The 25,846-nt window shown below is 38.2% G+C and overlaps 1 protein-coding gene across 2 annotated transcripts in view; it reads left to right on the forward strand.

Annotated features, from left to right (window-relative positions):
• Positions 1-25,846, forward strand: part of SEMA5A (semaphorin 5A) — a 2,688,572-nt gene that overhangs the window by 2,094,954 nt on the left and 567,772 nt on the right. For both annotated transcript variants that reach the window (XM_044064865.1, XM_044064863.1), the window contains one exon: positions 22,410-22,557. In XM_044064865.1, the coding sequence (XP_043920800.1) occupies positions 22,410-22,557 (148 nt within the window). The remainder of the gene's footprint in view (positions 1-22,409; positions 22,558-25,846) is intronic.

Raw genomic sequence — 25,846 nt, forward strand, 5'->3', positions numbered from 1 at the left:
TGTAGTATCCTCCCAGGAACAAGATTATGATGCACTGTATATAAGTTATTAATAACACATAAGGGTGATATGTAAGTTATTAGTAACACATAAGGGTGATATGTAAGTTATTAGTAACACATAAGGGTAATATGTTCACGTATTACACAGCAATTGTTTGACAGTAGAAGGAGACCAAACACCTGTTTAGCTGCCCTATAAGGGCATTTAATATTCTACCTGCTATTCATTCCTTCCTTCTCCCTCACACTTATTCCACCTATGCTGTTCAGTGATGAATAGTCCTGAGGAGTTCCTCTCCACCACCAATTTCAGTATTCCATTTTGTATATATAACCCTGTCTCTGAATATTTAGCCTCTGTCATTTGCTTCCTGTGTCTTCTCCTTCCTGGCATTCATTCCTCTACAGAATGTCTGCTTTGCATCTTCCTAATATGATCTTGTGCATGGATATCAGCAATATCATGACTCCCTAATTTATCTTGTGTGAAGAGTGTAGCACCACTACTTTCGGTCATATCCCTTCCCCCATAGACTGTACCTCAGCATTCGGTTATTGCTACTACTGCTCTCTCACTCTTTATATGGTGATCCGGTCCATATGTGATCAACACCCCCAGTATCCCTTTCTGCTCCTTTGCCATAAGTTGCACTATACCTGTCTGATACATCACACCAGGGTTGTTGTGACCTAAGTGTAGATCTTTGCTTTGGTTTGCACTATACCTGTCTGATACTTCACAACAGGGTTGTTGTGAGCTAAGTGTAGATCTTTGCTTTGGTTTGCACTATACCTGTCTGATACTTCACACCAGGGTTGTTGTGACCTAAGTGTAGTACTTTGCCTTTGTTTGCACTATACCTGTTTGATATTTCACACCAGGGTTGTTGTGACCTAAGTCTAGATCTTTGCTTTTGTTTGCACTGAACTTCAGCTGCCACATTTTCTAAATCCTTCCCTAAACTTCCACCCATCCCCATCTGCTTCATCTGTCTTTATGTCATCAGCAAACCTGTCCTCTTTTCCATGTGTTATGACCAGAAAATACACACTCTGCAGGAGAAGAGCTAGGACAACCCTCCTGCAGTGCTCCATGAGTAACCTTCCTAATTCCTAACATTCACATTGTCTCTCTAACCATAACTATCTGTGCCATACCTTCTGAAATGTTTTCAATGAAACAAACCTATGAAATTCATGAAATGTTATCACAGAGTTTATGTCCTAATAAAATGAAATGCTCAGGATCATTGCTAAGCAGAGGGCTTAAATGTGGTTAGCATGTAGGTACACTGCTAGTAGGTCTTACCCCAGTTGGTAGTTTGTTCAGTTGCACCATGCAGATGTCCATTTCATCCTTCTTGGCCCTACAGCTAACTCTTCCAGACCTTACTAAAGTCTAGGTAGTCTTCATCTACTGGTACACTCCCATCAAGTGCACCTGCAAACCAGTCATAAACTGCATCCAGCTACTTCTAGCCACATATCCATGATGGTTACTGCTGTGGACATTGTTATCCTCAAGAAATGCTACAAGTGTTCCCCAACAGGTTTCTTACTATGACTTCCATTGATATTGCTGTTAAACTAACACATATGTAGCCCTTCATATTGCACCCCCTCCCCATGGAAAAGGGTACCAACCTTTCTGCCTTCTAGTCTTAAGGCATTTCATCCCATGTCCTGCTGAACCTCCTTCCTCACTGTCCTGATATCTGCCAACTGTACTTCCCATTCTGCCCTGCTTTCCTCCCACTTTGGCATCACCCGCCTCTTTTCTTGTGAATACTGAAGCAAAACTTTCAATCCATACTTCTTTTCTTATTTTTTCGGTGACTGACCCTCTAGTATTTGTGAAGTCTAGCTATTTCTCTGCCTCTTTTTCCCTGTCTTGATCCCTTCTGCTAACTTCCTTTCAGTTTTTGCCTTTGCTACTCAAGTCACTTGTTTTGTCCTTCTGTACTTTGGTGCGCTTCACTTACTTTCCCCATCACCTCCTTTCTTCCTCTTGTATGACATCTATTTTGCCCTAATTGCTAATGTCACAACCTAATGGAACCACGTTGGCTTTTTCCTTTTTCCCTCTTTTCCTCACACCCTTATTCATAGACTTGAATGCTCAATCCCTAACCTAACCATTTATCTTGTAGTTAATAGAGGATTGTCTATAAGCTAGGTTTTATCCTGGGGTCCAGGGTTTGATTCCATCAGCCACCATTTGCCTATTGTGTGACTCTGAGCAAGTCTCTTAATTATACAGTGTGTAGGGATAGTCTGAAAAAGATGTATGTTGACCAGAGTTCTACTCCAGGTAAGAAATACCAAAAAAAAAATCCCATAGTTTATTTACTCCCTCACGTTGCTTAATATTATTTATTATTTTATTTATTTCATATTTGTTAACTGGGTTAGTCCAGCTGAGTTTGCAAACAAACCCATTTTCAGTGGAGACCCGAGGGGAAAAGCCCCAGCAAACATAAGTAAAGGTAAAGTGACAATATACAAATATTAAGTAACAATCACAATACAAAATAATTGTAAAAAGGAAAGGTTATTAACTATTTGCTTTGCATTGATAGTAAGCAACGCATTTTCAGTGGAGACCCAAGGGAAAAGAGCCCCTGCAAGAATAAACAAAGATAAATATATAGGACAAAAACTATTAAAAATAACAATGCAAATACAAAATTAATTACAAAGAGAAAAACGAAAGAAAAAATTATGAACATTAAGGATTGCACTGATAGCAGTGGTCTAAATTTACTACATATGAGAGTAAAAACAAAAAGATAATCGTTGTTCAAAAGAAGGACAATGTATAGACATTGATAGGAAGTGGGGGGAAAAGATAACTAGTGTGGAGAATGGGAGGGGGGAGAGAGAAAGGAGGGGGCTTTAGTAGTAGAGCTGAGAGTTTAGGAGATTAGTTTAAGCAGACGTTACAACAGAGAAAGAAAGTTAAGAGATACAACAGGTTATACAGTAGGACAGACTAAGATGAAGTATGGTCAAGGCAAAAGCATAATTTCAAGTTTAGTAGGTGGGATTTAAGCTCCTTTTTAAAACAGGGGAGGAAAAGGTTGGATCTATTAAGGATAGGGAGTTTGTTGCAATTTAGTGAGACAGAGTGTTTGTAAAGTAGTTTGCCAATATTCCTTTCGGGTTTATAAACCGAGAGAAGATGTTGAACAGCACTCCAGAGAGGCCCGGGGGGGGGGGGGGAGTAGAGAGTAACATGGTAGGCGACAGCAGGGCAGGCAGATGGGTTGTTGAGTATGAAAAAGTTAGTGTGTAGTTGCAGTTGTAGGAGAAGGTGCGGAAATTCCAGCCACTGAAGTTTGTTTACTGAGAGGCAGTGATGTGATGAGAGTGGTTGGTTTAGAATAAATCTGGCAATTTTGTTGTATGTTTGTTCCAGTTTCTGCATTGAGGTAGTTTGGATATTGGTAAGGATGGGGGAAGAGTATAGAAGACTAGGTAAGAGAAATGCCTGTGCAAAAGTGCGTTTAGTGGCAGTAGTGAGGAATGTTTTGTTCCTATAAAGTAGTCCAAGTTTTTGGTGTTTTTTTTTTTTTTTTTTATTTATGACAGTGAAGTATTTACAAATTATTTAAAATGGTAGGCTAAAACCACTAAACAGATATCAAACATTTAAACCAAAATAAAGTATATACAAGGGTGTCTGTTGTTGGCATATAATTGGCATATAATTGACTTTCTATACAATTGTTTCCCGATTATAATCTGCAACAGTCATTACTCTCCAGTATTTCAGTTACTTTTGGCCATGCTATATATAATGATGTAGTTCTTTCAGTTCTAACTTTAATAGTGTTCATTTCCAATTGCGATACTGCTGACACCATATTCATGAATTGCTTAAAAGTTGGAGAAGCTTTGGATTTCCAGTTTGATGTAATGTTCTTCCTTGCAATGGCTAGGAGAGTCCACAAGATTACATATTTTGTTCTTGGTGATGGCCTGTTGTATGTGCAAGTCAAATTTTAGTCAGTCATCAGATATTACCGGAAGGAGTTTGGTGTGTGAGGCAGGGGAGATAGTGGTGCCATCTATGGTGGAAAGAGAAAAGTTGGACTTAAGGTGAGAGAGAGTCTGAGGTAGGAAGAGGAGTTGAGCTTTCTTCGGGTTAAGGATTAGTTGATTATTTCTGAGCCATTTTTCAACAGAGATAAATGAATTATGTGTTAGTGTGTGTAGTTCAGAGATAGTATTGGAGATAGATAAGAGAGTATAGTCACCTGCGTATTGTATTATAGATGAGAGACTGCAGGATGAATGTAAGTTGTTGGTAAAAATGTTGAAAAGGAGTGGTCCAAGTATGGAGCCTTGGGGTACTCCTCTTTGAACGAAAAACAGAACAAATGAAGCAGCCAAACTAGATTGAAAATTTTCTTTACTAAATTCTGGTACCTCGGCCTTCGCCTTCACATGGAATAACAATGTTCTACATAAACCAGATCCGTGACTTCAGCATTCCAATGAGGTATTTGTTCGTTTTGAAGAGCTGGAGAAATTAATGGTGAAAGAAGCGACTATTTTTTATGATATCAGATTATTAGAGAGGTATATTGAATCTAATATTACTCCCAGGGGTCTCAGGTTGGATCGCTTACCGGCATATGAATTTTCAGATGAGGACACTGATTTATTTGAAGGGTGGAAGGATGTCTCCTTGAAATGTACTCTGGGCTGGTTAAAAATATTAGTCAAGCGTAATGAAAGAGCGCTTGGCAAAATACGCTCTGAAATCATTAAAATGCAGGGAGAACTTTTCTCCAAACACACTGATTCAGACTGTGAGCAAAATATTATGGATATCAAATTAAAGGTATCCAAAATTGAACAACAGGTTATTTTGCGTAAGAAAAAGAAGTTTGCCAGAGATCAAAATGACTACAGTACTGGCAAGATCTTTTCATGGCAATATAACTTTAAGAGGGGGCGGGGTAGAGCCCCTTGGAACAGCAACAGATTCAAAGCGCGAAATGCGAGGAACACCAGGGACACTTCCACTTCCTCTGCAGAAGTAAGTTCAGCTAAAAAGAGTGTTTCATTCGAAAATATTAGTACGGAGGAAATTTCGAATGAGACTGTAAATTCAGGTGCTTCTTCCAGTGAAGGATCTACGCAAAGAAAAGGTCGGAATCGGCGTTTCCAGCCGAGAGGGAACAAGAGATATTAATGGACTGCCTGTAACAAGGTCTGTGTTTACGAGACCAAGTTCTCCGTTTGTTTTTTGTGATTCTTATAGCGTACACAGTACCATTTTCGGCCATGACCATTTAAATGTAATTAATTTATCTGATTGTTTATTAACTGAAAGCATGAATAATGTTTTACACAGGGGCACGAAATTCATACCCACATACATTCCTTCATTAGCGGAGATTCTTCTGGAGGTTAAAGCCTTTTGTAGAAAATTATATTTAAAGGTTTACTTCCATAGACAAACAACAAATATTTGTTTAAATGAGAATGTGCATGATGTTCATGATGTTGGAAATGATTCAATTTTGGATATTTCCATTTATGAAAATGAAATGATTGACATTAATGAAAATGTTGATAACGCTAATAGGATGTTTGAATACAACACAGGATATGGTAAACTTAATATTCCAAAGGTCCCATGTGTTAGTGAATTTAATCCTGTTAAGAACAATTCTTGTATAAGTTTTTTTGAGAAAGCTTTAAATAAACAGGTTACTGAGGAATATTTTTTGTTTAAAAAACAAGAGAAAAGTTACAATTTATGTAAGGATGAGTGGCAAGCTTTATGTGAGTTAAGAAAAATGAGTGATAAATATGTGTTTTTGGAATCAGATAAAGGTGGCAATTGGGTTGTTTTTGACAAGAATAGATATAATTCTATAGCCCTTGAGTTGCTTTCAGACAATACGGTATATATTTCTTTATCTGTAAATCCCATTGCTGAGTTCAATGATAAACTACTTGAACTATTGGAAAAAGGTGAAAGGCTTGGTTTCTTCTCTCATAGTGATGTTAGGAAACTGTTTATTAAAAATCCAAATGATGCCAGGTTTTTTATTTTGCCAAAAATACATAAAGAATTGGCAAATCCACCTGGACGTCCAATAGTTTCAGGGAGGGGGGCTTTTTTGCAAAATGTTGGCATCTTTTTGGACTCTATACTAAAGGAATATCTATTGAGAATTCCATCACATGTAAAGAATACAAAGAGGTTTGTGATAGTTTCAAAGGAAAGATTTGGCAAGAAAATTATTATTGGGCCAGTGTGGATGTGGTTTCATTGTATACATCTATTTCTACACAATGGGGCTTGGAAGCTATTCATACATTCATGGGGGAAGGACCCAAAACTCACTTCATTATTTCACTGGTGGAATTTTGCCTTACTCATAATGTTTTTGAATTTAACAGAAAATATTTTTTACAAAAGGAGGGGACGGCCATGGGTGCTAGCTTTGCACCATCATATGCTGTCATGTTTATGGGGCACTTTGAAAATTTATTCGTTTACACCAAAAAGTTTTTTCAGAATAATGTTTTGATCTATAAGAGATTTATAGACGACCTCATATTTTTATGCAGAGGCAACCCCAAAGATTTCGATGAGTTCATCATAAGTTTAAAATCAAATCCATGTGGTTTAGACTTTACGTATCAGGTAAATGTCAAAAACATGGATTTTTTGGATGTGCATTTCTATATTGGTTCTAAGGGGATGATAGAACACAAACCTTTTCATAAAAAAACAGCAGTAAATAATTTTTTACATGCTACCAGTATGCATAGCAATCATTTACTTGAGTCATTGCCCTTAGGTGAATTCAAACGAATTGCTGTGAACACATCAGAGAATATTAATATTCAAAGGGAATTTGACATCATTTGTAAGAAATTAATAAAAAGAGGTTATTCTAGGGATAATGTCTATTCCCATAGGACCAAAGTGGCAGGAATGTTAAATTTGAATAGGCAGGGGGCTGCTGATAGGAATAGGAAAATAATTGGGAATAAATTCTTTCATTTTAAGAAAAAGGATCCAATGGAGATGGATAAAATATTCTTTGTAGATAAATTCTCTCCATTTTCTTCCATTTTGAAGAGAATTGTGTTAAACATGTGGCCAATAATAACTAGTGATGATTTTTTGAGAAATATAATTCCAAAAAACATTATTTTTTCTTATACAAGATGTAAAAATCTGAAGGAATTGGTTAGAAGCAAGGGCAAGAAGGAAAAAGCTATGGATGCAGGTTCTTTTGCTTGCAATAAATGCAAGGTTTGTGATAAAATTATTAATTTGGATGACCATAAAATAAATGGGGTTGCATATCATGCATTAGATCATTTTGATTGTAATTCATCTGGGGTGGTATACATTATTGGGTGCAGTTGTAAAGAACGAAAATGGTATATAGGACAAACGAAACGTAGGGTCAAGCTAAGAATTTTGGAACACTTGGGAGATATTAGGAATAGTAGACTTGACAGTCCAATTGCAAGTCATTTTCATCAATTTCACAATGGAGAACAAACTGGTTTTGAATTTAGTATTTTGGCAAGACCATGGGGAATGGGGGAAAATAATAAAAATTTTCAAACTAAATTATTGAATATGGAATCTAAATTTATTATTAATTATGGAACTCTATTTCCCAATGGCATGAATTTAGATGTATAATTATTATTATGAAATATTATATGTATTTTGTATGTATTTCTTTAAAATGCAATATATTCATATGTAATTGATTAATTATTTAATTGATATGATTGACTAAGTGAGGTGTGTATTTATACTGGTTTATGTAGAACATTGTTATTCCATGTGAAGGCGAAGGCCGAGGTACCAGAATTTAGTAAAGAAAATTTTCAATCCAGTTTGGCTGCTTCATTTGTTCTGTTTTTCGTTGAAGCTTCGATTTGGATACTTTGTGATCCAGAAGTGTTTTTTCTTGGTACTCCTCTTTGAACAGCAAGGAAGGGTGAGAAAGCCTGCTGCCATCTAACAGCTTTCTTTCTGCCAGTAAGGTAGGATTGGAACCAGCCAAGAGTAGAAGGAGAGAGGTTTAGGTCTGAGAGTTTGTTAAGAACGATGGGATGAGACACAGTGTCAGAGGCTTTAGAGAGATCAAGGAATAGACAGGAGATGAGGAGGTTGTTGTCCCTAGCTTCTGCAACCTTTTGAGTAAAGGATAGTAAGGCAGTTGAGGTACTGTGTTTAGGGCAGAAACCATGTTGCAACAGGGTGAGGAGATTTTCGTGAATGAGATAGGACAGTATTTGAGTTTGTATACATTTTTCAAGGATTTTAGAGAGCAGTGAGAGAATAGCGATTGGTCTATAGTTAGAGGGCTCATCAGAGTTGCCACTTTTGTGCAGAGGAGTGGTATAGAAGGATTTCCATATTTCCGATATGGTAGATTCCTGAATGGAGCGGTTGATTAAGATAGATAGAGAATATGCAATAGAGTCAGCAGCAATTTTCAGAAATTGAGGGGGGAGTTTACCAGTGGACAGAGAGCATGGTTTTAGTTTAAGAAGCAGGGATTTGATATATTTAGTAGAAACAGATCGTAAGGTAAAAGGCTGAGAGACAGAGGAGCATAGAGGTTTAGGGGGAGGTGAGGGTGACACAGAAAAGTTGGGATAAGTGGAGTTACCAGAGGGTAGGAGTTTAGAGATGCTGTCTGTGAAGTGTTTGATGAGTAAGTCTGCAGTTTCAGAGAGGGAGTGATAGGGGAAAGGGTTAGGGATGGTATGAGAACCAGTTATCCCTTTCTCCCAGTGCAGTATATTCCCCTATGCTAACATCCCATGCCATCATCTTTGTCTTTGTATTCTTATCTTTCTCTATCTAAACAATATTTTATTGAAATTTTATATACAAGAAGCACACTAACAAATTAAAAGAAATAACAACCATTTACATAAGTGTCTATATCAGTTCATAATATATGCATTGCTAGAATTCATTAAAGAGCCAAAGGGGGAAAATGTGATAATAGAACAGAGTTTAATATTTCTCTATTAAAACATTTAAATTTTGTCCAGTACTTTGCTTCTGTGGTTAGTTTTTTTACTTGTATATTAATACTAGACATTTATTTATTTATTTATTGATTGTTTCATCCAACCCCCTGTTATTTCAAGTTGTACCTCCCCACCCAATAAGCCTGTCTACCTTCAGTCTGAAGGCTCAACTTAAGGGTTCATACTTCTCTCAGCAGAGATGTGGGCTAAGTGTTAGGAGTCCTACCTTCATATACAGGGTCTAAGGATTTTTACCGGCCCATGACCCTACCCCGTATATGCCTAGCACACAAGTTTATGATGGCTGAACTTAGGAAACTATGGCATTCTCTGTCCCCCGACCATAAGGGCATGCACTGATCCATCTATCCACCTCCAAGCCTGATGACCAGTCTCCCTGAAATCCAGCTATCACTAGAGCTCAAAGGGAGAGGTATTATCATGTGCTCTTCCCTCCAGAATAGGAACACCCCATCCTCCCTGCTAACTCCATCAAAAGCCTGAGTCACTAATTGAACTCAGGTCACCTGGATCGTAGTCGCAGCTTTATCCCATTACCCCACGGACTACCATAGACATTTATTTTTGACTCATAACAGTAACAGCATTTATAAAGTCTGTAAATGAGCCTTGTTTTTTTTTAAATTCTTTGCACTATTTTCTGGTTTATTGTTAATAGGCTCCAGAAAGGTGGATATTAAGGCTTGGGTACACATCCAGAAATCATTAATCAGGACCAGAAGTTTAGTTAACATAAATTTATCAAATCATGGCACTTACAGGAAAGATTAACATTTTCTCCTAAAACTCTATAGAACTTTGCAATCATCATCCATGTGCTGCTAATCAGTTGTGATTACAGATTTACACCTCCAACAACCAATACTTCCTTTTTGTACATATTTTCTGTACTACGCGGAGAGAAGAATGACCTATGTCAAAAATACCTTGATAATAATCTCCAAAATAAAGATGATACATTTTTTGAGAATGTTGAAACCAATATTTATATATTCTCATTAAAGCTGAGCAAGTCAAAAGAATTTTAACAGTGTTCATGCAAATTGGCTAACAAGGTACACTGATTTCATAATGTAAGTTTCACATTTAATGTTGCCTGCCCAAGCATGAGTATTTTTTCTTATAACTATCTAAAGTACGTATATAACAAAATCTAAAAGATTTAGGAATTTTGCCTGGAAATGTTTGCATGGGTAATTTTATACCCCAGGCAGACTCCAAAGAATTTTCCGTCTGGTAGATAGCAAATGTTACAGATGTAGTAGTGAATATTTTAACAGAGATAAAAGAACAGGAAGTGGGATATTTAGAAAAAGATAGGAGTAAGTTACATAGAAAAAATGGAAATTGTGGGAATGATACAGGCAGAAAAATGTTTTGGAGGAGGAATGAGTTTTAAGCGAAGACAGGGATTGAACAATTTATGTAATGTTTTGATTGCATTATGTAAAACAATGTATGTGATGTTTATAAATGTGAACTTGTTAATATGGTTTGATTACTTTTATATAAATGTAAGTTTGCTTATGTCACAAATAATTCAGTAAAGTTTTGATTAAAAAAAAAAGTTTTCACCTGACTCTTAACCATAGATACAAAACATCTCCTCAAGAGAGATGAGAGCGCTCATGTTTTAGTGTTTTATTAAATACATTATTTTATTTTTTACACATCACTGGAGTCCGGGTCTGTGTTTTTGGATTTTATTGGTATTTATTTTTTGGCTGCTTTTTGGATTTTAATAGATACAAAACATGCTATTATGTTCTGTGATAGGCCTTATATAGATCTTGTAAACAGCTATCAAGCAATCCATTTCCCTGGTAATTAAATTCTTCAGTAAATAACCCATCAGTTTCCTAGCTTTTGTACTGATCTGATTTACACAAGTTCTAAATGAAAAAATAAAAATAGTAATAATACCCAAATTTGTGTATTGATAAACTTTAGTAAGTTCTACTTTATCTAAGCAAACTGGATTACTTTTTTTTTTTTTTACAAAAATACATGATATTACATTTGTCTAAACTAAATGTTAAAGCTTTAGCAGAAGCCCTGATACCCAGTGATTCCATGTAGGTGTTTATTTTTTTCTAAATCTTAATTGTTTTGTATAATAAATCCCAACTTACCATGTATTTATGGATTAACAGATTTCTATTTCTTTGCATGGTTGACAAAAAAATAGTATAGGTCCCAAAACTGATCTCCATGTAACTCCAACTTTTACAAGCAGAGAACCAGATAATGACTTCCAATAATTAACACACCTTTTCTTGTCCTGTAGCCATTCCATTATCCATCTGTTGATGTAACAATTAGTCTTCTGTATGATTAGAATTTTATAATTTAATGAGAATGGTAAACAGTCAAAGGTTTAGCTAAGTCTAGTATGACTTAGCTAAGTCTAAGTGTGTTAGACAGGGAATAAATCCTAAATCTAAGGCTGTCATAATTTGTTCGTAACAACTTATTAATTTACTTAAAGTAGCTCTACCTTTTAGAAAACTGTGCTGTGTAATATCAGTAATAACACACTAGTGATGGTTTTGCTCATTAAATCAATCACGTCTTTCAAAACATTTTCTAACTACTGGTGTCAAGCTGGTAGGCCTGTAGTTTTTGACTTCTTCTTTATCTCTTTTTTTATATATCAGAGTAACGTGTGAAAGTTTCCATGATTTTGGAACAGTACAATTTTTAGAAGCCTGTTAAATATACTATGCAATATTGGGGTAATAATGGTTTTCATATTAACTAATAGAGACCCAGGGATCATATCTGGCCCCATCAATGCAGTATTAATTTTATTTAATGCATCATTGGCCATGTTTATAGTAAAATTCAGACATTGACCATACACTGAAATAGGAATTTTAGACTTATCAGTAGTGTTAGTACAAATATTAACAGAAAATATGTTACATGTATTAGCAGTGATTTGTGAATCTGATGTTAAATAGCCTAAATTCTTACACAATCTACAATCTAACCAACCATTTAGTTTCTATGGTTTCTAACTGATTTTTGTTATTCCCACCCCACAAATCAAGTGGAACTTGCTCAATAACTGAAAACAATTTTTTTTTATACTTATCACATAAAATAGTGTATCAGTAAAAACATTTACATTGAGTCTCTTGATTTTACTATTTATTTAAAAGAGAGATACAGTTGTAAATCCACAGGCATTATATACACTGCAATGTGTTCTGGTTGTCAGGGATAGTATATTGGAATGACAATGCATGGTTTGGACAAATTAAGGTACATTTATATAGTATTAAAGTTAAAGATAATAACGCATTATACAAACACACTTTATGCAAACACACAGGTAAGACTGATGGCTGACCAATCTCCTGGATTAAATGAAAGCATTAACATAAAATGTTTTTAAAGGACAAGAGATTAAAAATAAAAGTATTAACTATATGATGTTATATATTTTTATTTTTTTAATTTTTTGTACGTATTTTAAAATTGTAATACATATAACAGGCTTTAATGAAATGTAAATAATTGAGTACTTGTTCTAGATAATTGCTGAGTAGATTTGATTGGTTATTGTTTATTTTTAAACCTTTTGTTTATTTCTATTGCGGTATTGTTTTATGAGAAGTCTGTTGACAAAAGTATATTAAAATTATCTGACACTGAAATAGTTTAGTTGCCTTCCATTACCAGTTTGGTATCTGTGGATTTTTTTTTTTGGTTAAAAATGTATTTTCCTGACTGTCAGCATTAGTCACAGTTGGAACGGATTTATTACATAAGGCTGTATTTTTTGTATTTTTCACATTCTTTAACTCTAGTGTAAACTGATGTACAAAGAAGCCTTCACATATGGGCATGTATAATTTAAGTTTTTCACATCCTTACTGTTGATAATATTGCAACGTTCCATCAATCTTCACAGTTGAAACAGTGACTCTTTAAAGTATTTTTAGATATGTACCACAGTTTCCACATTCATGTAAGTACTGATTTTTAATCAGGTCTTCAAATAAATAAGTATTTAAGGAATGCATTGTAAAAACCCTAAAAGGACCCAACCTTATATTAAAAATAAACTAAAGGTGTGGAGATGTACTTCCTATTAAAGCAAAGTCCAAACACCCAAAACTATGTCAATGCAGCTGCTACAGGTGAAGCACCTGTTAGTCACCACAGATCTTCAGCCAGAAAAAAGATTGTGTTCCTTACATCTTGAAAAGATGAGGAGAGTGCACAAATGAATTGATAGTAAGATAAATACCCTGAAGTCCTTACCACAGCATTGTTTTCCAAATGTAGCTCAAGTGAACTGCTCATTCATTGTCACTGCTTAAAGGCAGCTGCTTCCTTAATGAGAGGTAAATGACCTATCAGTCAAAACAGATCACCAGACAGAAAGGGTATGTGTTGTTCCCCATGATTTAAAGAAGAGGGGACAGCAATTATAATTAGAAAATAAAACAAATACCATGAAGTCGTGACAAGGACTTAAGTAAATGCAAACTCCACAGCACTGTTTTGCAGGTACAACTCAAATGGGAAAGAAAATCACCTCAGTGTAATCAAAGAAGAATGTAAGGAACGTCACCACAAAGTAAACAAAAGACAGAAAGCCAAATAACACAGCTACACCTACTACCAGATAAACAATTACTGCAGTGTGAGCAGACAGAGAAAGTTAGAAAATTCTATCACAAAGTTAAAAAAGACAGATAGCCAGGAAACACTTCTACTAGAACACTTGAAGTGTATTGGCTCTGGTTTGGGCACTTGGGCTTCGGGCCAGTTGTTTTACATTGGGAGGGTTTGTGGTCTGCACTCTTGTGGGAGGAGAGGCTGGACTCTGCCCTTCTGAGCTGGGAATTTCTGGTTAAGGGTTTGTAGTGCCTGAATATTTGAACTGTATCTTACTGAAGTTGGTACGCCTTGTTTGCTGTGGCATGGACTGGATCCAGGCCTGCTGAATCTAGCTTTGTTTGTATGCTTGTTATTTCCCTGGAACGCTAATTCCACCTAAAACGCGGCTTCTCAGCGCTTCTGTGGATCCCTAGTGATATCTGCATTGCTTACTGTACTTATTTCCTTGCTTCGCTTGAAAGAAAGTTACTGTTTGTCGTTTTTGCATTTAAGTTACCTGGAACACATTGCACTTGTTACCTGGCACTTGCTCACTAAAGCAATTATAAGTCAGCACTAAAAATTAAAAGCACTACACCCTCGCTCCCCATTGGCCCTTGTTTTCAATTATAAAGGAATTCCCAATACTATTCTAGCATGTCCAAAGGTCAGTTGTCAATCTCCTCTCCAGTCCAGCTGGTGAATATGGGAATCTTGAGGCAATGTTACAACTGCCTCATGTACACAGACAACCCTCTCCTCCTCCCAACAAATTCCAACACATGTGAAAGATGCAACCATATAGCCAAACTGGAGGCTAAGCTCTCTCAACTCAGTACTGGCATAACCAGTCAGGAGGAGAAGGAAACCACACTCACTACAATTCCAGTCTCACATAGACCTTCCACGACAGCAAACCAAACACATAATCACACAAAAACATACTTGGAGGCTCTAAATAAAGATCTGCCTAAGCAGCAGAGACCTCCAAAGCAGATACCCAAGCAACCGCTACCCCAAAACAAAACACGTGCAACACATATCTTACAAAGCCAGTGTGCCAAACAGTCACAGCCCTTAAGGCTAAACAACACACCTGATACACTTGTAATAGGTGACTCTATCGTCAGGCACACTGACATCCCGCTCACCAGGCTGAACAAGGAGAAGGTCACGGTGAGCAGCCTGTCTGGCGCTAGGATCCGCCACATAACACAAGCACTCAGGTCACTCCAAGGCAAGTACAAATATGACTCAGTCATTGTCCATGCTGGTGTGAATGACCTGAGACGTACCTCCCTGGACTACATGAAAAGAGACATAGAGGAGCTCTCTGAGCATGTAGCCCAGGCTGGTATGACCCTGACCTTTAGTAGCATCTTACCCTCACCAAGAATGATGCCACAATATGAAGACAAGATAATCAATTTCAACAATTGGCTTAAGTATTGGTGTCATTCAAAGGGGATCCAATGCCTGTCAGCTTGGGATGATATGCACGACAAGCCACGATGCTTTGCTAGGGACGGCTTGCACCTGTCACCCCTGGGCTTTCAGATATTTGGCAAAGGCTCTTGCTACCCCCATAGTGCCTTTTTTAGGCAAGGCTCAAAAGACAAACCCACCTCCATAGGTATCACAAGGGATAAGAAACTAAGAGTAATGCTACTCAATGCTAGAAGTCTAAACCTCAAGATGCATGCACTCAAAACTCTCCTTAGCATGGAGAACATCGATATCTGTGCAGTAACAGAAACCTGGTTCAGGACTCCCGAGAGCACCCCAGCACTACCAGGTTATACCTCATACCATGCTTTTCGGCCCCAAAACTTGGACCGAACCACAAAAGGGGGGGGGGGTATCGATATTCATCAAAGATATCCACACCTCCAGGTTGGTGGCAAAGCACGAAGCATCAGAGACTATCCATGTGCAACTAACAGTGGGTAAAACTGCCTTCCAGTTTATAGCCTGCTACAGACCACCCTCCCAAACCCAGGAACCCCACTCGGCCTTCCTGAAAACACTGGAAAATATGAAGGTCTCTCCGAACACCATTATATTGGGCGACTTCAACTACCCAAACATAGATTGGGAGCATTACTCTAGCTCCAACACCCTTGCCCAAAGGTTCCTAGAATTCATAAACTCAAATGCTATGGAACAACTTGTTACCACTCCAACAAGAGGGGAAAACATACTGGACCTGATCATCACCAACATGGGGACTCTATGCCCCAGACCAGAAGTGTATCCCCCACTGGTAAGATCAGACCATAAACTGATCTCACTGGATATTCACATCCTGACCCCACCCCCTGCCCAGAAAACCACAGTGAAAAACTTCTCTAAAGCAAATTTCACACTCCTCAAAACCGAGGTGGAATCCTTCAAAGCCCCCGGGACTGTGAAAAATACGGCCCAGACCGCAGAATCCTTTATAAATGCATTCTATGAACACCTTCAGGAATGCATGGATCATGCAATCCCAAATAAAACCAAGACCCAATCCTCCAAAGGCAGACGACCTGTCTGGTGGACCCCAGCCATAAACAAACTATACAATAGAAGGAGGAAGCTACTACATGATAGAGCAAAATCCCAAAAAGGGAAGGCATCTCTGATCAATATTAGCAAAAAACTAAGGGCACTCATAAAATCGTCAAAGGCCAGCTTTGAGAGAAAAATTGCACAGGACACTAAGGATAATCACAAGGCTTTCTTTAGTTATGTTAGGAACCTGGGTGGGAATTCCCAGATATGCTCAGAATTAGTCCAAAATGACAAAAAATACACTGATCCCACAGACATTGCCAACATCCTAGCTGACAGGTTCAGCGCAAACTCCCCCCCCCACCAAAAGGGCAAATATCTATCCCAGCAGAGTGCTGCCCCCCTGACATCTCAGATGCTCAGGTGGGAGCCGCTCTCCAAAGCAAAAAACACAGCATCAATGGGACCAGACGGTGTCCCAGGCTGCGTTCTACATGAACTTCAAGAAGAGCTAAACCCAAACATAAAACTACTGTTCAATCTCAGCCTTACTACAGGATATGTACCCAAAGAGTGGCGTGCAGCAACAGTGGTCCCTCTCCACAAAGGTGGTGCCTCAACGGACCCTGGAAACTATCGCCCCATAAGCCTGACTAGCTTGGTCTGCAAAGCTATGGAAAGGATCATCATGGACCTCATAAATAAAGATATTGGGGACCTACAGACACTGGATCCTACCCAGTTTGGCTTTGTTAAGGGCAGATCCTGCCTCTTAAACCTGGTTGACTTCTTTGAAACAGTCACCAAGGCCATTGACGAAGGGAAGGTGGTCCACACAGCCTATCTGGACCTCGCAAAAGCCTTCGATACAATACCCCACTCGGTCATTATAGATAAGCTCACCAGCTTAAATATAAACCCCTATGTCACTAGATGGGTTGCAAAATGGCTCAAGGACAGAACCCACATGGTTAGAATTGCTGGAGCCATGTCAGACTCCAAACCAGTTACAAGTGGCATCCCACAAGGCTCAGTCCTGGGACCTCTCTTGTTTGGTATACATTTCTCGGAGGTACAGGCCAACACGGAAGGACTGTGGCTGACCAAGTTCGCAGATGACTGCAAACTGGGTGCCATAATCGACTCTCCAGCCGACACAAGCATCCTCCAAAAGGGCCTCATAGAAACAGACAACTGGTGCCAGAGCCATGGCCTCAAGCTAAACGCCAAAAAGTGTATAGTCATCCCCTTTGGCAAAAACAAAGTGCCCACAAATTACCACATAGGTGGTAATCCATTAAGTACAGAAGAAGTAATTAGGGACCTGGGGACCCAAGTTGATAGCAATCTCTCATTTGACAATCACGTGGCCAAAGTGGTTAGAAAAACATTATATATAGCCCACCTAATCATGAAGGGATTCACATCTAGATTAGGGGAGGTCATCGTGCCTCTTTACTCATCCCTCATCAGGTCCATAATCGAGTACAATGCCCCTTTTGGGATGTACCTTACCAAACACCTGCAGCAACTGGAAAGACCCCAAAAGTACCTCACCAAGAGGATCAAAGGGCTCAAACAGATGCCATATGCTGCCCAGTTAAAGAAACTCCAGCTCTACTCAGTGGCATACCGCCTGCTCAGAGGTGACCTCTGCCTGACGTATAAGGCCATGTCCAACCCGGAATTAAGGGACATGCTGCACCTCAAAAAATCCAAATCCCATCGAGCTACACACTCGAGACTTGAACCTCAGCACTGAAATAAATAGGACATGCTGGAGGGACAGATTCATAACCCAGAGGCTCCCTTCACTCTGGAATAAAATCCCAGTCCAGGTTAGGCAGAGTCCCTCATTGACTCTCTTCAAGAGGAATCTTGATGAGTGGATGGGAGATCGTAGGTTTACCCCAGGTATCACTTCTGTGTCACTGTTAGACAGAGGCACAGTATACTAACCTCGAAAAAGGGCATAGCAAAATTAATTTAAAATGGGTGGCGAAAGCCAAACATACTCTGGCTAGGCTTATAAATGCCCTAGGGCAGATAGCCTAGTATGAACCTATGAACCTATGAACCTACTAGCACCAGATAAACAACTACCTTAGTGCAAGGAAAAATGAAGAACTATACTACAAAGTAAAATGAAAAAGAAGAAAACCAGACAACTCTGCTAGCACCTATTACCAGATAAGCAATTACCTCAGTCGCAGAAGCAGAAAAGTGATGAACTCTACCATAGAGTAAAACAAAATAAAACAAGAAGCAGAAAAGTTAAAATTTTCTGCTATCACATACCTCCAGATAATTACCTCAATGCTGGCAGAAAAGTGAAAAATAAAAAGTAAAAAGGGAAAATATTATCACAAACAAAAACAAAATGCAGAAAGCCATAACTCTGAATGTTTTTACCATCCAGCTGTCATTTGGTGATCATTTGGTGACCAATCTTAAATACAAAATGTACAGTTCTTAATTTTTAGTATATTTTAATATATTTTGGATAAGTATTATCTCAACATTTGTTTTCAAACGGTTTAGAAAATCAAATATTGATTGGGTATTGCTTTCTGATTAAATACATCATCAAATCAATTTTTGAGTGTAGAAATTGTCTACTGCATTGAACTATAAGCAAACTATCCATATTCCAATAATTTTTGCCCATTAAGGAGTCAATATTAAGCACTTTAGTCTCTCTTCTAACATTTGATTCCAGAAGATTCAATCTTTTTTTTTTGTTAAGGTTAACATTTTTTGACAATAAAGTATATATATAAATTTTAGTATAAATACCGTGAGGAAGATTTTGAAACCCTATACTGTTATCTCTAGATGATTATATATAACATTTCTACACATTTTTAATCACTTGTTTAACTTACATAAGCAATGTATTCTTAATATTTTAGGTTTCCTTTTTTGTATTGTACTATTTTTTTCTATTCAGTAAATTAACAGTTGTGTAACACCGTAGCTGCCTGCCTCTCACTGTGGTCATTTTTTCTACTTTTGTATGCAGAATATTTCACAACATTGTCCATCCCATGTAATCCATTCATCCATCCATGCATTTACAACCCCCCTTCACTCATTTTTACACAGGTGGTTGGGGTGTCACTTTAACAATGACAATCATCTTCAGCCAAAATTCACACCACTGGATGGCTAGCCCAGTCACGATTATTCTTTCAAATCATGCTCACACCTGCAGCCATTTTAGAGTGTCCAGTCCACCTACTGCATGTCTTTGGAGGGGGGAGGAAAATGGTGCTCCAGGAGAAAATCCATGGAAACATGGGGGCAACATGCAGATTCACACATAAAATATCCCAGCCAGGAAATGAACCAGAGAACCTCTTGCTGTGAGGCAACAGTGTTATCTACTGTGTTACTGTGCCACTGTTTGGCCAACTCTGATTCTTCCTGAACTCAAAGACTGTCAGTCAATAACTACTTCTTTAGGTTCTCAAAAGTTCTGATGAACTGAATGGTTTGTATCAATAGAAACTATTACATCTGGTGGTTTATTTATATACCAAGGACAGGGTGAGTTGGAGCACATAGTCCCAGGTACTGATTAATGGCTCCACAGTTGGGGAAGTTGCAGGCCAGTCATCTAGCTAGACCTTGATACCTTGCAGTAGCAGGTGTGCTGCTACAATGGTCATGCACTTGGTGAACACCCAGAGGCTGTGGTGAGAATAAAGAGCAGAGCCCTGAAAGGGAGGTCAGTGGCACCTAGGAGGAAGGAAAGGAATTTCTGGGGTATTTGGCTATTCTGATGTGGGGGAAGCGCATCTAATAATTTGCATGTAGAAAAGGTAAAATTGACAGCACCATGGCCATCCTGAATCAGGACTTTTTCACAAAATTGTTTAGACGACTTAGATTCAAAATGGGCTTGGGGTCCTTGTTTCTGTTTGGAAACAAAAAGAATCTTGAGTAAAATCTTGACCCTGTTTAATCTGGTGAGTTATGTATGGCTTCTTTTTAGATCAATGAGAAAACTTTTGTTTTGACCACCTTTAGTTGGTGAATTGGAACATCTGGGGTTGACCACTTCAGTTTGGGGGTGTGGTTGGATAAAGGGAATTGTGTAACCTCTGGCTATCATCCTTCTTACCCAATTGTTCTGTGTGATGGTCAGTCCACGCAGGTGAGTAGTGGATAAACAGTATCCAACTACCTCAAGAGGGGAGGGATCAGGAAGCTGTGCAGGGGAATTGGTGTTTATGGTCAAAAAAAGATCCACTGTATTAGTGGTTCTGTGGACCCCCTCAGTATCTGGGCCTGAGTCCATTGAATGGACTGCCTTTGCCCGGGCTGCACCTCACAGAAAAAGTCTCAAATAACTTATGCTTGACTTTCCTAAACCAGAGTGATTTGGGGTCCTTTTGGTTCCCGTTATTTGATTTTTGTTGGGTCTCAAACCTAATTTCCATGGCAGGAAACTTTTTGCCATCTTATTCACACTTCTGCAGTCTCTGTTTTACAGCAGGACCAAATAAGGATGATTGATCACAGGATACATTAACAAAGGATACTTTAAAGTTGTCCGCAAAGCCACATAGCTTTATTCAGTCCTGCTACAGCAGCCTGAACTGCCCCATCAGCCACATTTTGCATGAGCTGGATGAAGAGGTTAGCAATGTTTAGCATCATGCGTAATGAAGTTTCCCAGTCTGATGCAAGTGATCTTCTCATTATGATAAGTGCCTGCTGTGCCATCTGCAAGCAACTCATATGAGTGGCAAAGTTCAAACCTTAAGTATAAAGGTCACTGAAGCATATACATATTTCCCTAATCTGCCCATAGCCCTTATTAGGTGAGTGGACAGAAGGCATAGTCTCAGTCAGTTTTTTTTTTTTTTTTTAGTAAATACAAACACAATAATGCAGTCAACTGCAGGACCCTTAGCTCAGTGCCGTCTGTCTGGGGTGGGGGCTAACAATCTTGTTTGGCTTCAGTGGCACCAATGTACAAGTTTTGGGTTCTTTCCTTAATTTCTTAACTGCCAGATCAATTTAGCAAATCGGGTTAAAAAGCTTAACCAAGCCTGCCCTAAGTGTTGCATGGCAACCCAGTGGGAATTGTTTGTTTCCATTTGTTGGGATAGAAGAATGCATGTAGCACAGCTGATTGCTGCAACTGGGAGAACGTGTCTTGCATGTCATTCCCTTCCTTGATGCAAGTTTACCTTTTTGTTGTAGGGGTGGGTACAGAAGCTCTTCTTCTTTCCGGAGAACTTTATTGTCTCACTAGTTACCTTGTATGAGGACATTACTAAAATATTTAGTTGCCCCCCCCCCCCATGCAATGTATGCTGTAAAAGTACTTGAATGGACCAAATAGGGATGCATGATTGCCATCATTCTCTTTACCTCAGCCGCTGAAGTCTTATATCATGTTTATGGACTTTACCAAAAATGCTCATACATAACATTAACCAGGAAGATAGTAGAGCTGAATGCTTAAGGCAGCAAGTGAATGTAAGCAAGTTGCAGAAAATTAAGTATCAATGAAAATTAAGGCTGAATGTTTTGACGAGGAATACCTCTCTGTCTCTTTCTATCTCTCACACACACACACACACACACACACACACACACACACACACACACCCACACACACACACGCATACTGCAGAATGTTCAGTGCTCATCTTTTATTTTTTACTGTTTCTCTTTCTGTAAGAAATGTGAAGAGTAAGACAATATGGTTAACATAATCTTGCCGAAACATTTTGTATATTGATTCAGATTATAACAAAAGAACATTAGGGTTTGCTTTAAGCAGAGGAAATGCCAGGCATAACGAGGAGGTATGGTTTGGGATCTTGCAGTTTACCAACAGTTACTCAATGAAGTCTACAGGTATTAGGTGAGTCTTGCACAGTTTTTTGCAGACATGAAAAAAGTCATGGTAAGATTAACCTGCCGTTGTCTCAGAATTTGGTTACTATCAATGGCCAAGACAGTCTACCCAACATTGTTATAGTGTACCTTTCTGAAATGTAACATAGTTATTTGTTAGATGTCAAAGTACACAGAACAATGTATGCAGACATACTAGTGGCGTAATGTTCTTTGTCTCCACTGTTTCTTTCTCTTATTCTGTTTGAAACTGCTGTAAATAAAGTATATACAAATTATTTGCAAGTGTCAGGTCAGTATATTAAAAAGGGTTTTCATCTAAACATTTTCATTCCTTTTACCCTCTGTCTTATTCTACAGATACTGTAATGAGCATCTGCCGTGCCCTCCACACACATTCTGGTCCAGCTGGGGATTATGGGAACGTTGCACAACTCAGTGTGGAGGTGGAGTCCAGGCTCGACGCAGAATTTGTGAGAATGGAAAAGAGTGTCCTGGCTGCAGTGTGGTAAGTGCCACATTAAAGGGCATGGGAAGCACTCTGCAACTGAATGGCTAACACAGTACTGATTTGTAAGCAGATATTTTCTCTTCTGAGTGTCTTTTGAGTTTGCTGTTGATATCTGAGCTTTTTGGAATCATTCCCTAATATGAGCTCAATGAGTAAACGGCAGCTAAGTCTGCTTTCCACAACCACAGAAGAAATTAATTCATTGTTATATACTTTTTTAAAGTTGGCCGCATTTTCAGTAGATGTTGTTAAGTTAACTGGTGTGAAGTATAGCATCAAAAACAATCTCTTTTAGGAATGGGCACAGACCAGTTCTGTTTATTCATTATTTTTTTTAAATCCAGAGGTAAAACTTTCTGTTTTGGTTTTAAGATGCTCTTGCCAAACCTGCCCAGTCTACAGATACCAAATGAATAATGACATATGTGCAGACTTAAGTCATACTCATTTAATTTCTAACTTAGTGGCAGTCAACCTCAGTTTTTACTCAAGGATTTTTTCATCTTGAAATCTATGCCTGTGTTTAATTAGTAATGCGGTCATCACATATCATTTGTATATTCGTAATTAAATGCAGCCTTTTTAACTATGGTTACAATGAGTATATCAGTGTTTTAGAGTGATTATTTAAAATGATTCTTATGGTCGTTATAGTTGTAGAGCTGGAAAAACTAAGTTAATTTGTTGATTATCCAAGTCTGCATTTCTTAGATGGTGAGGCCTAGTTCCTGAGTGGGCCTTTTTCTTGGGTGGCCCATGAATGTCTGGAAATGTTGCTTATAAAGTGGTTTAATATTCATTTTATACGGAATCAGAGTGACTGAATAACAGTAATAATCAATAAATATGTGTATTTGACTACAGATCAACAATATAAGATTATTATACTAAACCATGCCTTGTTTATTTGTCTTTTAGGGAAATGCATTAGTCTCTTTCTTTATTATATGTACTTTTTCATACTCGTGGAGTTCTCAGGGACATTTTATTCTTGAGTTGAGGGAGGCTCATTGTAGAAGAATCTCAGAATTTACTGTGCGAAGAATGCTCAGTATGGGAATTTGTTACAGAATTCATCCTTCATGTTACTGTTTCTATGGTGTAGCACCTTAACTCACCAAGGCATGTGTTAAGGTTTACTAATGTACTTTTACAAATATTTACTCTCATGTTCTATATGCTCTTGTTCTTATTTATAAACTAGCTAGCATACTGTAGATGTTGAAATATTGTAAGCTGTTCTTTATACAGATAACCTGTGCCTATTGCTAACTGAAGAAACAAGTGCTGATCTTTAAAGCACCCCTGAGATAACTGTGACAGTAGCTGGAACTGATTTTCTGGTAACAGCTTGTCCATTTCCAAGACAACTTAGCCGATGCTGTTTGGGACTCTTCAAAGACTGTATAACTCAGCTCCTCTGTATCATCTCACTATGTCTAGGGTCTTTATGGTGGCAGCATAGAGCATTTTCAGACCATCAGACGTGTAATTGCTAGGCTAAATTTATAACTTTCTCTCAACTTTCATGCTAAATCTGCCATCCAAATGGTTGTCCCACAGCTAAAGGAAAACTATCTGCTAACTAGGCCTCTTGATCAGAAGACAAGAGGCAAAGCTAAATACCTGCTTCAGCACCAGTCACTGTATGTAACAACTTATGAATGGTATGTACACTATAGAAAATATAAACACAAGCAAAAGCATTGATCTAAGAAAGGAAAATTTGCAGGTAAACCAATCCAAGCTTAGGTAGCTGAGTTTCTAATGACCTCCTGAAACTATGCAATGTAGGGGACTTCCTAAGCATCTGTGGATGCAGATTCCATGGGAGAGAAACCTGGAAGACAGAACAGCAAGAAGACAAAGACATGAGTTGCTCCACAGCACTGTCATCAGCCCCATGGTGGTGGAATAAAGTGCAAGCAAGAAGGTGTGATACCATTAACTTTTTGAGATGGGGAGCACTTGCCATTTAGGACCAGTAAAACTAGAATCTGGACTTTATAGATGATATGCAATTGTAAAGGCAACCTGCAAAGAACTGATAAAATCTGTTGGTAATGGGAAGTACTAGTCAGTAGATGGGCAGCAGACTTCTGCACCACCCACAAGTGATCAGGTTGTAAGCCAAGTCCAAAGTACTAGAAATTGCAGTAATATGCATGCTATATTGTACAGCATTTATTACCACAGGCAGGTCCTTATGTGGAATAAGGTACTTATTTATTTATTATTTATTTTACATTTGTTTACCGGGTTTTTGACTGGAAACACGTCCTTTTTCAGTGGAGGCTCAGTGAGAAAAGCTCCATATGAGGTACAAAGATTAAATAACATTACTTATAACAATAAACAGTCCTTATCTATAGCATTACAGAGATTACATAGCATAACATATGACAGTAAACAGCCCTTATGTATAACATTACATATGACAATAAACAGTCGTAATATATAACACTAAATATATGTGTACATTAAATTGCAAGAAAGCAGTTATCAGACTTTAGACATATATGCCAATTAAAGAGACAGATTACAATGCTGGCATTTTATTAACACACATAATGCTGGAGAGTATACAAATTCAGTGAATAAGTAATTAAGTTAGGAAACTACACATTCAATATATGAGAGACGTTCTTACTCTAAACAGAGTACAGTGCTGAAGGCAGTATTCCTCGGATTAAAACATAAGGACTTAATAACCAGTGAAACCAGGCCCACTGGAGTTGACAGACTGTCCTTAATAATTATGACGAGATTACACACTGCCGCTTTGATACAAATTGTGTTTGATTATGTATAAATAACTTCAGATTTCAGAGCTGGAACACTTTAAGCCAAAGCATTTACTGCTAAGGCAGCGATGTTATAGGGACTATATTTATGGTCATTATGCGTCATCTACTGATGAATGCAGTTCGGACCATACACTGTTTTAAGCAATGACGACGCACAGTTGTGTATCGTCTCTGTAACAGTAGTACTACAAACTACTCCATCACATGAGATCTTCTTTGAATTAATTCACCTAGAGGTAACGTACAATGTGAACAACACACAGCCAGAATGGAGCCCTGTAGGACACTGCTGTCAATGAAGCAACCTGTTGAATTGTTAGTGACCTACCCTTTGTGAATGACCCAGGAATAATGAGGCAAATCACTGCAGTATCATGCCTGAAAGTCTGCACTACTGCAGCAGACATACAGTAGGAACCTGTGACCAAGAGTATGAGACAGGCTGATGAGAGGTCTTTCAGGACAAAATCAGAAGAGTG

Source organism: Protopterus annectens, chromosome 3.part0 (genome assembly GCF_019279795.1).
Source record: "Protopterus annectens isolate FY-2018-M chromosome 3.part0, PAN1.0, whole genome shotgun sequence".
NCBI lineage: Eukaryota > Metazoa > Chordata > Ceratodontiformes > Protopteridae > Protopterus > Protopterus annectens.